Source organism: Myotis brandtii, unplaced genomic scaffold (genome assembly GCF_000412655.1).
Source record: "Myotis brandtii unplaced genomic scaffold, ASM41265v1 scaffold499, whole genome shotgun sequence".
Classification (NCBI taxonomy): Eukaryota; Metazoa; Chordata; class Mammalia; order Chiroptera; family Vespertilionidae; genus Myotis; species Myotis brandtii.
In genome coordinates this window covers 1,411,209-1,428,385 of record NW_005369027.1, presented here as the reverse complement: position 1 = coordinate 1,428,385, position 17,177 = coordinate 1,411,209, and the positions used below count along the sequence as shown (strand labels likewise).

General features: G+C 40.8%; 1 protein-coding gene across 1 annotated transcript in view; it reads left to right on the top strand.

Moving 5' to 3' along the window:
• Window positions 1-17,177, top strand: part of CTNNA3 (catenin (cadherin-associated protein), alpha 3) — a 1,348,181-nt gene that overhangs the window by 28,218 nt on the left and 1,302,786 nt on the right. Inside the window, exon 2 of the mRNA XM_005876777.2 lies at window positions 7,792-7,895. Coding sequence (XP_005876839.1) covers window positions 7,797-7,895 — 99 coding nt within the window. The 5' untranslated portion in view covers window positions 7,792-7,796. The remainder of the gene's footprint in view (window positions 1-7,791; window positions 7,896-17,177) is intronic.

Genomic DNA, 17,177 nt, shown 5'->3' with positions numbered 1-17,177 from the left:
TGTAGCACATTTAACACTTGCAGCCCCAACCCTGGAGCATACCTTTTACGTGCCACTCTTGGAATTGTTTTCAAAGGGCTCAAGATCCCTTATGAGGCTTTTGTGCATTAGGAATTTTTGAAAAGGAGCATTTAGGCATGTGGCATTTCAAATTAACGCTCATGTAGGAAATATGCCTTAGAATTGGAAGCCAAGAGATGCTATAGACTGAGGCATCAAAGGGAAGCTTTGTTTTAAACTTTTTTGTTATAGGAACAGAGTGAAAGCATTCTTGAATCATAATTATAAGCTCTATGGATGATAGAGATGTGTTTATGCTAAATGTAGAGAGTAGGTGCTGCTCTTCTGCTGAAAAGGGAATAATAATAACAACTAATATTTGTCGAGCCATTGGTAGGTGTCAGAGATATAGGCCAGTTATGGTTTTTATAAGGATCTTCGTGTTTAATCTTCAATAGGTTAAGTAAGAACCTGCTTATGCCCTTGTTCCCCACCCTATACTAGTACTACTTCGCCTCCTCCTCCCCCTTTCTTCCTCCTCCTCCTCTTCCTCCTCCTCCTTGGCTGAAGTGATCGTTCCAGAATATAAACCAGACCATGTTATTTATAAGGATCTTCGTGTTTAATCTTCAATAGGTTAAATAAGAACCTGCTTATGCCCTTGCTCCCCACCCTATACTAGTACTACTTCTCCTGCTCCTTCTCCCCTTTTCTTCCTCCTCCTCCTTCTTCGCTGAAGTGATCCTTCCAGAATATAAACCAGACCATGTTTCTTAGTGCTCAAACCCATGCAGTATTTTGCATTGGGCTCCACATGGTCAGCAGCCCCCACCCCATTACCTTTCTGATTTCTCATACGAACCTCTGTGTAGTTCTCTCTACTCCAGTTACACTGGCTTCCTTGCTGTTCACAAACATGCCAGCACTCTCCTGTTGTAAGGATTTTGCTCTACCTGTTATCTCTGCCTGGAATGCTCTTCTCCCAGGTGTCCGCTTGGCTCATTTCCTCACTTCTTCAGTCTTTGCTCACATCTCCCCTTCTCAGTGAGGCTAATCTTGATGGTATTTAACACTGCAATATGCTGCTAACTTCTCTGGCACCTAATCCTACTCACTGTGCTTCATTTTTAATTTTTTATCGTAGCATGTCATTTTCTAATGTGCTAAATACTTTTAAAAATTATATTTATTATTTATGGTCTTCCCCTCCCCATGCCTGCCACAAACTAGAAACTAGAAACTCAATAAATATGAATTGAATGAATAGTGAATGAGGCCTGGTCGTCTCGGGGTGCCTCTGATCTCACACTGTTTTGGTCTTATGGTGACTAAAAGGCTCGGTAGAGGAGCTTATACAGATTATTGATCTCCAAGTACATGCATGGAAAGTAATTATAAAGTTAAGGAAAATATCTGAAAAGAGAGAAACCAGCGATTTCCTCATTATATGTATTAGGCAATTGCCTGATTTTATTGACTTTCTGAGAAAGCTGAGATCCTTTTTCTTTTTCTTTTTTGCGAAGTAAGTAAAGGATGTGTGTATTTCTTGGAAGGTCAAACAAGCCAGCAAATGATTTTAGTGGATGCATGTAGGTGGGGCTATGGTGTGATGGATGTGGGCTTGGGAAAACAGGTATATGTAGAGACTGTAGTAGAAATTGTTTATTATAGTGTCCTCTCTCCATTTTATTTCACTTTAGCCGAGACTGAATAGTATAAAATCAACTGTGATAATACCGTGCAGCAAATTCCCCATGTCCCCTTTTCCTTTTCTTTACTTAAATGTGTTTAATTAAAATGTAGATTTTTTGTGTGTCAATTAACCTTTGGTTCTAATCTTTCACATTGTTCCTAACTGAATTATGGTTATCTTTCTGAAGGGGACCAGTGATGGAGAGTGAGGTTGACAAAGTTTTGTAATAAATTTTTAATGACAATGAAAAAAAAAGCTCTCTTTTATGACATTGTTTCACTACTAGTTGCTCACCTTTTCTGATATTTGGAAAGTGTAGAGTATTAGGTAAGGTTAACATTTGTGATGATGGTGGGGATATTTCCCCTTTATATCTCACTCACTAGGGCTTCGTTAAATGAGATCAAGATGAATCTCATGAAGCCCAAGGCACTTTTGATAGAAGAAGTACTGTCATGATCAATGCACTTTGAACTTGAGGAGATGGTGTTAATGTGTGGGGCTCTCTAAGACCAATTTTTGACTGGTAGGAACAAACGTCCAGATTCTACAAGATGGAATGTTAGGAGGCCAAAATAAAATTCTGAATTTAGGGGAAAATAAAAATTAATTGTCCAAATATATGATGGGAAGACTTGGGTTTACAGTAATCCTTGAAAAAAAAAAAGACTGGAACAGTTTAGTTGAAAAGTGGGTATAAAGTTAGATTAATAAGGTAATTATGATGACTGTGTCATGGAATTTAATAATCTGAGAATCAGCCGAACCGGTTTGGCTCAGTGGATAGAGCGTCGGCCTGCGGACTGAAGGGTCCTGGGTTCGATTCTGGTCAGGGGCATGTATCTTGGTTGCGGGCACATCCCCACTGGGGGGTGTGCAGGAGGCAGCTGATCGATCTCTCTCGTCGATGTTTCTAACTCTCTATCCCTCTCCCTTCTTCTTTGTAAAAAAAAAAATCAATAAAATATATATATAAAAAAATAATCTGAGAATCAGCTATTACCTTATAGACTGTGGTACAAAAGTTTATTTTTTAAGAAATTAAATATGTGGTATTGGAGACCACATATTGGTTATCACATCCAAAAGACCCAGAAGATTTTTATAAGAAATAACATTATTCAAATAACAATTATTTGTAGTTGGGAGTCTGTCTGTCTCCCAACGTGTACCTTCCACACTCTATAAAGCCACCTCTGATGGATAGAAGTGGCAGCTTTCAACTCAATACGGAAGAACTTTATACAAGTAACCACTGGCATCTACTGGTATAGTGAGCATCTCATCATTTCTGACCACCTTAGCCCAGTACATTGTTGAAATTAAGGATATTGTAGAAGGTATTCTTGAATGGTCTGGGAGGTACTCACCGACTCTTAAGATTTTATGAATTATAAGATGTAAATGCTTTGGAATGTAATACCTGCAAGTTAGTAGGATTTTTGTTTTGGATCTACACTGTGATGTTGCTACAAGAGGTTGGTAACAATTTGTCAGACTTTGACCTTGCTTTGACTTCACTTGCAAAATTCTGCAGTTTCTTGCCTATTATTGCCTTGATCTCCAATAAATCAGGGTAATTACATCCAAAAGACCCAGAAGATTTTTATAAGAAACAGAATTATTCAAATAATAATTATATGTAGCCAAGGTTCTTCAAGGACTTGTTGGCTTATTATTTTATATATTTTTTGGCATGAAAATATGAACTCAACAACTTTCTTTACTTAGTGTGTATTAAAGGCAGGATCACATAGTTAGAAGATAATTTGGCCAAATTAGGTTTGTCTTTTATCTCTTAACTGGAAAACACTCTTCGAGTAGGATTATATATGTGGATAATTTTTACTTCCCTTAATTTTTAGTTTCCTTGCCTCTAATTCTGGTGCTCAGTGTAGCTTTGAAAACGCTTGTGAGTTTTGCAGTGAAAGGACATGTTTGTAAAGGCTCTGAAGGTTCACTTAGATCTTATTTTAGTTCATAACAGTGCCCTCTACTTCTTGTCCCTGAGATGAAAGAACAAAGCAATATCAGCAACCTTGACTTGATTTATATGTAGGATAGTTCCTGTCATGAGAGGAGTAACAAGTAAGCCCTTTTGTGAGTACACATTTAATAGAACCCAGTGGTTCTGGATCTGAAGGACATATTTTATTGTATAGGTTGGCTTTGAGCTATGCAGAAAGGTCACCCTGGGGATATCCTATTTGTCAATTTAGATTTGCTTGTGTTAGAGGGAATCAAAGTGATAGATGGAATGACTGGAAAAAACAAAACCAAATAGAAAAACCTAACCAAAGAAAACATTTCAGTCCTTCGAATGCATGTAAGAGAAACCATTTGGCAATGGTGTTGGAGCATATCTCCTGCATTTTAGATGAATAGCTGAGAAAAGAAATCATGTTTTTACTTTAGAAAGGAAGTAAAACCAGTGAAAAGGAGAGAGAAGCAAGATAAAGGGCTAAACCAGGGGTGGGCAAACTTTTTGACTCGAGGGCCACAATGGGTTCTTAAACTGGACCGGAGGGCCGGAACTAAAGCATGGATGGAGTGTTTGTGTGAACTAATATAAATTCAAAGTAAACATCATTACATAAAAGGGTACGGTCTTTTTTTTTTTTTAGTTTTATTCATTTCAAACGCGCGGGCCGTAGTTTGCCCACGGCTGGGCTAAACCATAGAGATATGTGTCTTTATATATTGACTAGAAGCCTGGTGCATGGATTCGTGCACTGGTGGGGTCCCTTGGCCTGGCCTGCGGGGATTGGGCTGAAACCGGCTCTCTGACATCCCATGAGGGGTCCCAGATTGCAAGAGGGTGCAGGCCAGGCCAAGGGACCCCACTGGTGCATGATTGGGGCTGGGGAGGGACCACAGGATGGCTCCAGGGCATGTTCGGCCCGTCTTGCCCAGTCCTGATCAGCTGGACCGCAGCAGCAAGCTAACCTGCCGGTGGGAGCGTCTGCCCCCTGGTGGTCAGTGTGACTGGTCAAATGGTTGAACGAACGGTTGGACACTTAGCATATTAGGCTTTTATTATACAGGATATGTCATATATATATATATATAAAAAAGCCTAAGCGACTGTTACGACCGAACGACTGGTCAGTCAGTTGCTATATGTGCACTGACCACCACGGGGCAGACGCTCAACGAGCTCCCATAGCCAACCTCCAAGCTCCCATGGCCAGTCAACCTCCCCCGGTCCCTCCCCACCACCAGCAAACCTCCTGTGGTCCCTCCTCCCATCCCTCCCCCTGTCCCACTGGCCCTGTCCAGCAGGCAGGCCCCGTCTGGCAGCTGGCAGGCCCCCAGGCCCCAGCTTGCAGGCCCCCAGACCCTGGCTAGCAGCTGGCAGCTGGCATCCTCCAGCCAGCCTGGCCCCAACAGGACTGTGTGAGACAGCCCTGATAGGCCCTGATCGCTGGCCAGGCCTAGCGTCTCCACCCATGCATGAATTTCGTACACTGGACCTCTAGTAGCATAATAATAGTAATTTATACTTTCATTGAAAAGATATTCAAATAATATTTTTTCACTTAACACACCTTGAATAATGATTTTTTCAAGGTAAAAATAGGGTTTAAAGAGTAAAAAAATTTAAAAGTAAAGAAATTTGTTTTAATTTAAATTAAACTATCTAGAAATGTGCTACATTTAACAATGTGTACTCTGTCTTTGCCATCAACAATGTCATTAGGTTTTATATAAAACCCTCAACACTTACAGTAGTTTTTAGTAGATAAATAAGTAATATATTATAGCTACTTGAAAACATGAATAGAGTAATCTTAGGACACTCAACACATAAGTTGTCTTTTTTCTCCTCATTTCAAATTTGTTATTATAATTTCCTGAATTGACTAGAAAAATGTCTCAATGCTATACACAAAATAATTAGTATGCATTAGTGTTTTTAGTAATAGTCAACTTTGGAGTATGTAATTTTACTTAAATGCTTTCATAGATTATTAAATTTGTCATAAGTGTTTTTTTTAGAGTTTTTGAGTATTTCTCTTTGTTTTTAATATCAAACTTTGCTAAAGACACATGAAAGAATTATAAGTTATGTGAGTATATTTGATGAGAATCATATTTGAAATCCACTATTTTCATTATGTGCACATTTTTATGTTAAGTCACTGGGGACAGCCTGTTGGCAGATTTCCTTTATTCTCAAGAATACTTCAGCCCTAACCGGTTTGGCTCAGTGGATAGAGCATCGGCCTGTGGATTGAAGGGTCCCAGGTTCGAATCTGGTCAAGGGCATGTACCTTGGTTGTGGGCACATCCCTAGTAGGGGGCGTGCAGGAGGCAGCTGATCCATGTTTCTCTCTCATCAATGTTTCTAACTCTCTAACCCTCTCCCTCCTCTCTGTAAAAAATCAATAAAATATATTAAAAAAAAGAATACTTCAAATATCCATTTTTATAGTCAAAGAATTGTGACGCGTAGTCATGTGGCACAACATCTGAAGAGCAGTAAGGCTTCTGGACTCTTCAGTATTTGTCTCTATTTAAAAAAAACCAAATTATGTTATTAGTGTAACAATTAGAGTATGTCAAGATAAGAATCAATGAGGATAATTGTTTAGTTATAGGATGGTTGTGTGTGTGTGTGTGTGTGTGTGTGTGTGTGTGTGTGAATCTCTCTCTGCTGGGTATCAGGTCTACAGTGTGGAAGAGCCTTGTGAAGCACTGAGCTTTTCACTGACACACTCAGAGAGAGATCATGATTCTCTTTGAATATATATGTAACACATTTATGGGTACAGGAAAAGGATCCAGTAGAGTGGGAGAGGTTGAAGAGCAAAGAGATGCTGATTTTATGGTGTTAGGTCAGTGGGAGTTGAAAAAAGCTAGGAAGAGAATGGGGGTAGACTGTCAGGGGAAGGAGCTGGGAGGAAACATGAGCCCTACCCTGAGATTCTGGTATCTCTTAGGGGTTGGAGGCAGGGGTATAAGAAAAACAACAGTTCTTTCCTCTAGAATCACTGAGATTCAGAGGAACCTTGAAGGGATTAATTCTGGATAAGAGAGATACCATGAAAATGTATGCTCATTCATTCATTCATTCATTTACTCATTCATGCATCCATCCATTCATTCATCTATAAATCCATCATCAGTCCATTCATAGAGCCAATCAGCAAATTAAAGAGGAAACAATTATTCGCCCTTATACCTACAATAATAAATAGAGAAACTAAAATGAAAGTAATATTCTCTATTTCTTTTTTTTGTTTTAGTGTCTATGGGTATCATAGGGAATATCAGGATCCTTCCTAGGGGAAGATTCTTATGTTTTCCTAGCCTGCAAATATGAGAAATTATAGAAGAAAATGGGTAATAGCTAAGTGGGAAGATTTTTGCATTGATAGTAATACACATTTCTGTGGACTATACATTTATTTTTTTATTTTTTGAGAATTTATTATCTTTATTTTAAATATGATTTATTTAATTGTAAGTATACATAAATTTTTAAATTACACTTATTATCAATGTCTTCTCAGAGCTGCTTCTTTCTTTTTATAACTATGCCAATTTATATTAGTTTCTTTTCTGTACAGGAAAGTAAATTGCCTCCAACTTTCTTCTCCAATCAAAATCCTCAAACAATACCCCAAACAAGTAGAGATGTGTCAGATGTCTTACAAAGTCCTACCTGGCTCCTCATCTGAGTCACCATTAACAAGAACAGGGAAACTATGGGCTCTGGCTGCCTCAGGGCCATGGTGTCCTGGAAGTCAAAGGACTTGAGTACTGTGAGGTACATCTCACCAGCTTGGCCATTCCTTTTCACCAAGACTCCTGATCAAATGCAAAGCCTCCTGGGCTGAGTGATTATTTTAGTCATGGATATGCTAGCACAGATTAATTAGGTAGAGGACCTGAGCTCAGACAGCACGACCTCCAAGAATACTTGAAGAATATCTCACTTCTCTGTCGGTGGACTTGACACCTTGGTCCTCGGAGGGCTACAGCTGATACTAGGAAGAGGGCCTGAAATCTCATGCACTCTCTGATTTTAATTAGTACCTTCCTTTAGAACATATATTTTTTAATTCATAAATGTATTTTGTTTTTGTGCACAGGCAGCATGTCAGCTGAAACACCAGTCACACTGAATATTGACCCCCAGGATCTGCAGGTCCAAACATTCACTGTAGAGAAGCTACTGGAGCCTCTCATAATCCAGGTATTAATTACATGGAAATTACAATGTAGAGTAACTGCAGGAGAACTTAAAAAATGTGGGAAAAATAGATAATGAACCAAGGGAAGCTTTGATTGTTATAAAATGAATGGCATCTAAAATTATCATTTAAAGTATTGTTAAAATGTAAAAAAGTCTGTATTTAGTAATAATAATAAAATTCTGAAAGCTCTCCCCCCGATTCTCTTTTAAAAGCAACAGCAGTAATAATATGTATATGTAGTTTTCAAAGCACCTATATATGTAATATATTCTCTGGTTATATTGGAAAACATTCCAAAAGAAGTTCATGATCTTTAAATGGATAGTGCCACTAGATAAAGCTATCAACTTAGTAGCCACATTAGAAAAATTCTCACCTTTCCTCATTATTTATCTTCATTTTATATTCCTTGGCTTTTAAGGTTTCACGGATATTACTTACCACCTCTGTGTATAACTCAAAGTCAAAATTACATTTTAATTTTTGGAGTAATTGGTCACAATACTATTATGTTACTCTGACTTCTAAATTCATTTATTCGTAAATCTTTTTTTCTGCTCTTCTTAAAGTTACCAGAGCCTTTCCCACCAAACTTGATTTATCTCTAATCTATTTTTTCCTTTCTGGGCACAGGTAAATCACTAGGTCATTTTGCAGGAATGTTCAGCCTGGGATATCTTTCAATCATTCACTTTCATTTTTTTTCTGTGTGATAACTTACAAAGTTGCATCCCTCTGTAATAAATTCCTCCAATGGATCAGAAATATTTTTCCTCAGCAATTACATTTTTATGATTGCAGCTGTAGACATCTGCACTTTATCACTTTCAAGAGCCAAGTTTGGCAATGCATTTATGCAGAATTACGATGAAAAGAATTTACATCTCTATGTTGTATACTCTCTGAAGGAGACATAAACTTCTAGATCATGCTACAGTCATTACATAATGGAAATGTCTATAATCTTATTTGCCACAAATTATGATTTGCTATGTGTCAGATTCATGTTGAATATAAGCTAAAAGAATTGACTTACTCAAAATCCTTTAAGATAAAAATAACAAACTCCTTAGAATATGTTATGTCCTATAAAGTGTTTTTTGTTTTTTTGGGGGTGGGGAAAGTTTCAAATGTATTTTCTGATGTAAATATATCCCATGTTTTCAGGAGATAAATAGAGAGTTATATCAATAGTAATAAACATTATTCCTCTGGCTCTCACCTCTAACTCTTATAGTTTCTGCTTAGTACAGGCACTCAGGGACCCATCCTAACATTTCTCTTACACAGCTGTACGGGGTTAAGAGAACAGGATGAATCATACGAGGGCCATGAAAATGTTCACCCGGATGTGACATGTCAAAGCAAGTGATGTGGTCAGTGTGGATGCTGATGTTTGATCCTGCCCTGTGCCCAGGGGGATGGGTACAATCGTGAACATCCCCCATCACCGTCACCTCCCCATGGCCTTCATTTCAGGGGTTTCTTTTTTGCCACGTCTTCATCTGCTGTCAAGTCACCTTTCCACCCTGGTCACAGCAGAAGTTTTGGGGTTTGGGGTGGGGTGGGGAGAGGACCTGGCTTATGGACACTCAGTTACAGGTTGGCAAGAAGCCTATGAGGCAGGAGAGCTGTGCCTCTGGGCGATAATGGTGAATTGGTCCTGTCACCATCCTCTTTGGGAAACTAACTCCATACTGAGAGTTAAAGCAGCTGGTACCTAGGGTTACAGTTTTATCATGGCAAATGCAAAGCTAAAAGATGCACAGAAGTAGAGACATGGGGAAGAGTTCTAGTGAAGCAATTTTCAAATCCAAGTCCACTAAGTTTCCACTGTTGAGGGACAATAAGATTAACTGCTTTCTTTATGTAATCGGATTCCCTGGCCTCCTACCTCCTCATCGGTGGCTGAAAGTTCAGAAGAACTTCCATTGGCAATAGCATCCAGGGTTCCTGGGATTGCCCTCCTTGTGCTGGAATAGAGGTTTCCCTGCAAAGCCTCCAAATGTTGGGGTATCAGGTATGACTTACCTGTGCTCCCCAACCAGTCTGTCTGCCAAGCTTTTCCATTTCACCGGCTTCATTTTGTTGCTGGTGGACAGTAACCGCCAATGATGCCCATTGTGAGACTGAAAATGGACACGTCAACGTCTCCGTGCCCCAACTGCCTCCACAGCTGTGAATCCTCAAGGCGGTGAAAAGGCTCCTACAGAAGAGGGTAGAACGCCTCTCCTCCCAACAGTGCTTCACTCCGTCACCTGGGCCCAGTGAAGCAATGCCTGCACCTCCAGGCACACAACAGCCCTTAGGAAAACAACCCCTTCCATCCTCTTTGGGCCCCTCCTCCTTAGAATCAAATCCAGCCCTAGTGGCTGGAGGGTGAGTGGTTAGTCCTTCCTCCTCCTTTTCTTTCCTCCCGGCTCCTAGGCAGAACCTCTCTGCCACACCCCACTCTCAGCATTGTTTCTTTCTCCCCTCCTTCAGCCGAGGGAAAAACCAAAAAGAAAACAAAAGCAACCATGAATAGAAATTTATGCAAATATAGATGCCTAGATGCCCACAGGGTTCATTTCCTTCTGTTCTACAGACAGATCTGATGGGCTTTCAGGTAGCAGAAGAGGGCGTGCTCTGGCTTTCTAGCCTCCTAGATTATAATTTCCTTTGTTTCTTTCAGTAAAGGATTCAAGTTGCATTTGTTTGTGCTTTTCCCCCCTGTCATTTCAGTAGGCCATTTTGAATGAGCATGATGGCATTTACTTAAATTTCCTTGGTATTATCTCCAAGTTTCTTTTTTTATTTTTTTTGGTAGCCTCGATAATTAATCGATTACTAGAATTTATATCAGAATTAATCTTGAAGGTTCCAAGGAAATCTGAAAGTCAAGTGTACACACATGTAGTATTATAAATTATAAACAAATATTAGAATTTTGATTCTAACCTTAACAAATACCCTTAAAAGTTAGTAAATTAAATGTTTTTTAAACACTTATAGGCTCAAGACTCAATAAGTATGAAGATGTTATTTTTATGGTAGAATGAAGAAATAAACTTAATTCTACCTCAATAACATTTTAAACCTTAAGGTGACTCAGTATAGTTGAGTTGATTCCAATAAAGTGAATTATTCTCTTTGTGCATTCTTTTACTGCCTGAAAACTGCTCCAGTGGGAAAGTTCTTAGGCTATAGTATTTCTTGAGAAACAGATAGCCGAGAAGGAAGCCACTCTTAAAATAAGGGTAAGAAAAACGAGTAGCTAATTGATTAAAATGGTGTGAGTCCTGCTGGAGTATGAGTGGCTGAGCATACAAAGGATGCCCCCCCCTCCCCACCCCCCAACCCGGTACCTTGAAGATGAGCTGTGGGCAGATGTCAGTCTCTGCACATGCTTCACCTCTTCTCAGCTTGCTTCAGGACCTTTTGTCAGACTGATTTTCTTTCTCCTCATTCCAGAGTTGCTGCCCTGTTGTTCTGGGTTCTCTGACCATCCCAATCCACTCCACTTCTGCTAATACTTTATCTTTCAATCCCAGCTCATCTATTCCCCACAAATTCAGTCAGAATAACCCCACAAATATCCACCTCTAGCTTAGCTATAGAATTAAGATCTTTCTCTTTTTTTAAAAAAATATTTTTATTAATTTCAGAGATGAAGGGATAGGGAGAGAGAGAGAATCATTGATCCGCTGCCTCCTGCATGCCCCCCAGTGGAGATGGAGCCTGCAACCCAGGCATGTGCCCTGACAAAGAATGGAACCTTGACCTCCTGGTTCATAGGTTGATGCACAACCACTGAACCACACAGGCTGGCTCTTTTTAATCTTTTTTTAAACTTTTGGTTAATCTTTACCTGAGGATATTTTTTTCCATTGGTTTTGAGAGAGTGGAAGGGAGGGATGGAAGGGGAGAGAGAGAGAGAGAGAGAGAGAGAGGGAGAGAAGCATCAATGTGAGAGACACACATCAATTGGTTGCCTCGTGCACATGCCCCGATCAGGGCTGAGGATTGAACCTGTAACCCAGGTACATGCCCTTGACCAGGAATTGAACTCCCCCTTCGGTGCACAGGCTAATGCTCTAACCACTTAGCCCACCGGTCAGAGCAAGCACTTTCTCTTATAAACTAACTCTATAGAGAGCCAGGTAGTATAGACTGATTGATAAGTCCAGATCCCCTTGCACTTTTAGTGGAAAATTGCTAGATTGAAGGGAGCAATTGTGGTTCAGCTGTCTGAAAGGATAGAATAGTCCATGTCTCCCAGATGTGGTCATTTTTACTGCTTGAGGCATGAAACTACCTTTTATAGAATGCCCTGGGCTGTTTGAGAGCACCCCGCTTGTCTCAGGAGATACTCTGCAGCTGACAAATTTATGACCCTAGGGGCAGTGATGGCGAACCTTTTGAGCTCGGCGTGTCAGCATTTTGAAAAACCCTAACTTAACTCTGGTGCCGTGTCACATATAGAAATGTTTTGATCTTTGCAACCATAGTAAAACAAAGACTTATATTTTTGATATTTATTTTATATATTTAAATGCCATTTAACAAAGAAAAACCAACCAAAAAAATGAGTTCTAGTGTCACCTTTGACACGCGTGTCATAGGTTCGCCATCACTGTCCTAGGCGCATCTGTGCTCTGCCTTGTAAATAGAGTGTAAGCAAGAGCCTTGCTAGGTCAGTTTAACCAGAACCCCATCCTCAATATCTAATCAGGTTCCTCCTCCTCCACACCCCCAGGTGATGTTGGATCACTGGCCTGTCTTCAGCAAGAATCCTCTTAGATCAGTTTAGCAGAACCCCCCTCCCACCCCTTACCCTTGATGTTTCCTCTTAGTAACTGTCCGTCCTCTGCTCTCCCCCCTCCCCATTAGCTATAAATTCCCACTTATCCTCGCTGCATGTGGAGCTGAGCCCACACTCTGTCCCCCAGGGCAAGATTCCATGGCAGTAGTTCTGGTACCTTCACAATGGCCCTGAATAGTCAGCCTTACCACCTTTACCGAGTGCCATTAAATATTTTTTTTCTTTAACGGGGACACCCAAATAATACTTAGAATCAACTGTAATTGAGAACTCCAGTTACAGTCTTCCGTACATTTCTTGGGGAAAGTCCTAAACATTGTTGTATTGATAACTGAAGTTTCCACCCACTATTAAATGCTTTGGAAAGCACCTGGCATCATATAAGCAAATCTAAAATCCTCGGCTAAGTAAGGTAGAGCTCTGATGAATCTATTCCTAAAAAGATCGAAGAAGTGACACATTTGCAAGTCACAGGATTAAGGAGAACTTAACAGCCCTCAGAGTTTGGGTGGAAAGAAATCTCATTTCTCTAAAAGCAGAACTTATGTTTTTGACCTTGTCTTGCAGAGGAAGAGGAAGAAACAAAAGGAACTTCCCTCCTAGATTTCATTCTGACCTCCCAGGAAGAACTGGCTATTGAAGCAGAAGAACAGGGACCCCAAGGGCTGGGCATCCGGGAGTGTCTGTCATGCGGGGGATTAAAATGACCAAGAGAAACCATTCTGAAGAGCCTCTGACAGGGGTTCTGAGTGTCAGTACACAGCTCTCAGAAGTGGAGTCTAATCCTATAACCAGACACTCTGAAAAAGGAACCAGTATAAAGAACTGCAGGATCTCAAAAATAAAATCCTGAGGATACAAGAGGGTGGCTCTTGATAAGGAGGGAAAGGGATTGGCCTCCAAAAATGGCCGGTGTGACTGCACAGAGAGCAGCTTAATGAGCTTAACTTCTCCAAGTCGAGGCAAAAGATGGGGGAAGCGCACAGCTCGTGACCTGTGGGTGCCTCTGTTTCAGAACTGGCCAACTAGGAACAATCCAGGTTGCCGCCTTGCAGATACTTGCGGTCCTCGGAGGAGACAGACAGTACACCAATCAATAAACAAACCAATAAATGTATGAAGGATGAAAGGTAAGTACAATGTGTTGAATTCATTAAAGTTGATGATATTCTACCATTTTTGACCTTCAAAAGTGGCAGTTGCATGTGGTGCAACCTACTGTGTTTCAGGGAGGGTGAGATTTTACATGAGTGAGAAGAGGCCTCTCAGAGAAGGTGGCATAGGATCAGCGACCGGTGGAGAGTGAGGGAACAAGCCATATAAAAATTCTGGAAAGAGTGTTCCAGATTTAGGAGGACGTACGTTTCAAGACTGTGGGGTGGGAATGCTGGGTGTGTGTTAGGAACATGTGGAAGCCCAGTGTGGATGCAGTAGAGGTCTGGGAGCAGAGAATAGTGAGAGAGAAGATGAGAGTGGCGACCGGAGGCAGATCACAGAGAGCCTTCCATGACAAACTCTTGGAGCTTTCTTATGGGAATAATAGAAGAAGCTCTTAGAGGTATGAGAACAGAGGTGATGTGATATTTTTTAAGGATCAATCTTGGGAACCCTACAGAGATTAGACTGTAGAGAGGTAGGCATGAAAGCAGGACACCCATCAGGAGGCCATTGCTGGAAAGAGCTGGCGGTGACAGGGAAGGTGGTTAGCCGTGAAGGAGGTGAGGAGTGGTAGGCTTTCAGATGTATTTTGAAGATAAAAGTGACAATGTCTGCAGATTGAATTGGACGTAATAGCTGAGAATAAGGAGTAGAAGATCATAATAAGAATTCAGGCCTGAGCTCCTGGATAAATGGTGGAGCCATTTATTGAACTAGGCAGTTGGAGAAATGAGTTCAGAGTTTTAGGAAGAAGATAAGGTAGGCGATATACATTGGGATGTTATCAGCAAACATGTTTATTAAATTCCTGAGATTGGTACAAATCTTCTAGGGCACTGGTTGGCAAACTCATTAGTCAATAGAGCCAAATATCAACAGTACAATGATTGAAATTTCTTTTGAGAGCCAAATTTTTTAAACTTAAACTATATAGGTAGGTACATTGTTATTAACTTAATTAGGGTACTCCTAAGGCTTAGGAAGAGCCACACTAAAGGGGCCAAAGAGCCACATGTGGCTCGCGAGCCGCAGTTTGCCGACCACAGGTCTAGCTGAGAGAAAGCTTGCCTTTGACTATGCGCTCCTGCGATAGAAGCAGCCTAAGGCAAAAAGGATGGATTCACTGGCTTTGCCATGCTTCTAAAATTGATCTGCCAAGCGGGTACCATTCACTGGATGCTGGGATAATTGTGTTCATTCTCTGATTGTGGTCAGAACATCTTATGTACCAGACACACTAGAGAAGAGGCCAGCTCCTTAATGTGGGAAGCTCAATCTTTTGATCTGTGTCTTGGTAGAGATGGATCATCTTCCAAGGGGCCTTTGATAGCCACGCTCTTTACTTCTCTACTGGCATTAACTGCACAGCAGGAGTGAACCTCAGACAGAACCCCAGGGCGCATTCCAACTCCCTGACAGCTGCAGCAGGTAGCAGAGACATTGCTGGAGCACGCTCGGAGCGGCTGGAACATTAGGGCAAAGAAACAGCAGCAGCTGCTTAATTGTGTGTGTGCTGTCAGAGAAAGGGGTCCCGCGTTTCTACTGCAGAAGAACCTCCCAGATGTTTCACCTCCCGAACAGTCTGCTATGCATGCACCTTATCCAAGTTTTGCTCATGGACTGCAACAAATCTAGCCATTTATTCCCTGAATTTATCCTCAGAAAATGCCGGCTGTTCACATGGGAAGGAATCCGATATCCTTCTCAGTGTTGCCCACACTGCTCCTTTCCTTTTATCCTCCTTTTTAACCTTCCCACTGATGTTTTTCCTTGCCTCAAATAACTGATGTGCGGAGAAGGACTATCATGTTTTTTATTCCATTTTGGGTTCCTCAAAAAGTTTTTCCATCTGGTTTGACAAGCAATGCTTGACATTTATGTAGCAATCACGCTGGAAGCACTTTGCTAAGTGCTCTGCAAATATTATCTTATTTAAACTTCTTAGGAGCTCAGAAAAGAAGGCTCTCTCCCTGTCTACTCTGTAGCTCAGGAAGCTAAGATTTTAATGGAGTTCAGTAAGCCGTCCGTTCTCCTAGCTGGTGAGTGAAAGGGTGGGGATTTTAATCCAAGTCTATTACCGCTAGTCATTTTCCACCTGTGGTTCCTGAATCTGCAGCATCAGCAGCAACTAGGAACCTGTTCGAAATGCAAATGATTCAGTTCTACCCCAGACCTTCTGAGTCAGACACTCTGGGGGTGGCTATCTGTTTTAGACCCCGCCCAGGTCTGCAATCTGAGGCCAGAGAGCCAAACCTCGCCCACGCCCACGATCTCTGCTGATAGGGCCCTGAGCTAAGAATGTTTTTTTTGTGCTTTTAATAGGTGGTCAAAAATAAAACAAAGGAGAGTATGTGACAGAAAATGCATGTAGCCAACAAAGCCTAAAATATTTACCACCTGGCCTTTTAGAGAAAACGTTTGCTGACCCCTGACCTGGACTGTGCTTTTCAGGTGACTGTGATGACTGGACGTGCTCCTATCGCTTATTCCCTATAAGTAATCACTGCTTTCCCACACTACTTCCCTCAGTTGCTTTCTCTCCATCCTAATTTTTTTATTCCAATATTTTTAACGAAGGATAGAAACTCTTTTCTAGACGTCACTGGTCTTTTCTATTGGCGTATCTGTATGGATTTACGTTTAAAGGAGTGTTTTAGAATTTGTTCACTTTGCTTTTCAGCACTCAACTCCCTAGATTAGCTTTGTTGTAATCTTCTCTGTGTACATCAAAGCTCCCCGAGTGCTTATTAATATGCTTATGGCATGTATGTATTTTTCTTATGGAAATATTTACTCTTAGAAAGTAATTAAGTAGTTTTTGGTTATTCTAAGACACTTTTTCTTGGAATACGTTTTTTATTTTTATTTTTTTAAATATATCTTATTGGTTTTTTACAGAGAGGAAGGGAGAAGGATAGAGAGTTAGAAACATCGATGAGAGAGAAACATCAATCAGCTGCCTCTTGCATGCCCCCTACTGGGGATGTGCCCACAACCAAGGTACATGCCCTTGACCGGAATCGAACCTGGGACCCATGAGTCCGCAGGCTGACGCTCTATCCACTGAGCCAAACCAGTTAGGGCGGAATACGTTTTTTAAATCTCTAAAGTAAGAATGCACTTTAAACTCTCGGGTGCCTACAGTTGTTTTGATGTGGCAGCGGTCATGCATCCTTCTCATTTCCTACAAGCATGAACTGGGCCTTAGCTATGCATACAAGCATAGTCAGTACTCCCTTGTTGAGTTTCATTGCTATTTAAAATGTATTAAAAATATTGCATGATGTTTCAGTATTAAAAGGAAAGCTTCTCTTTATTC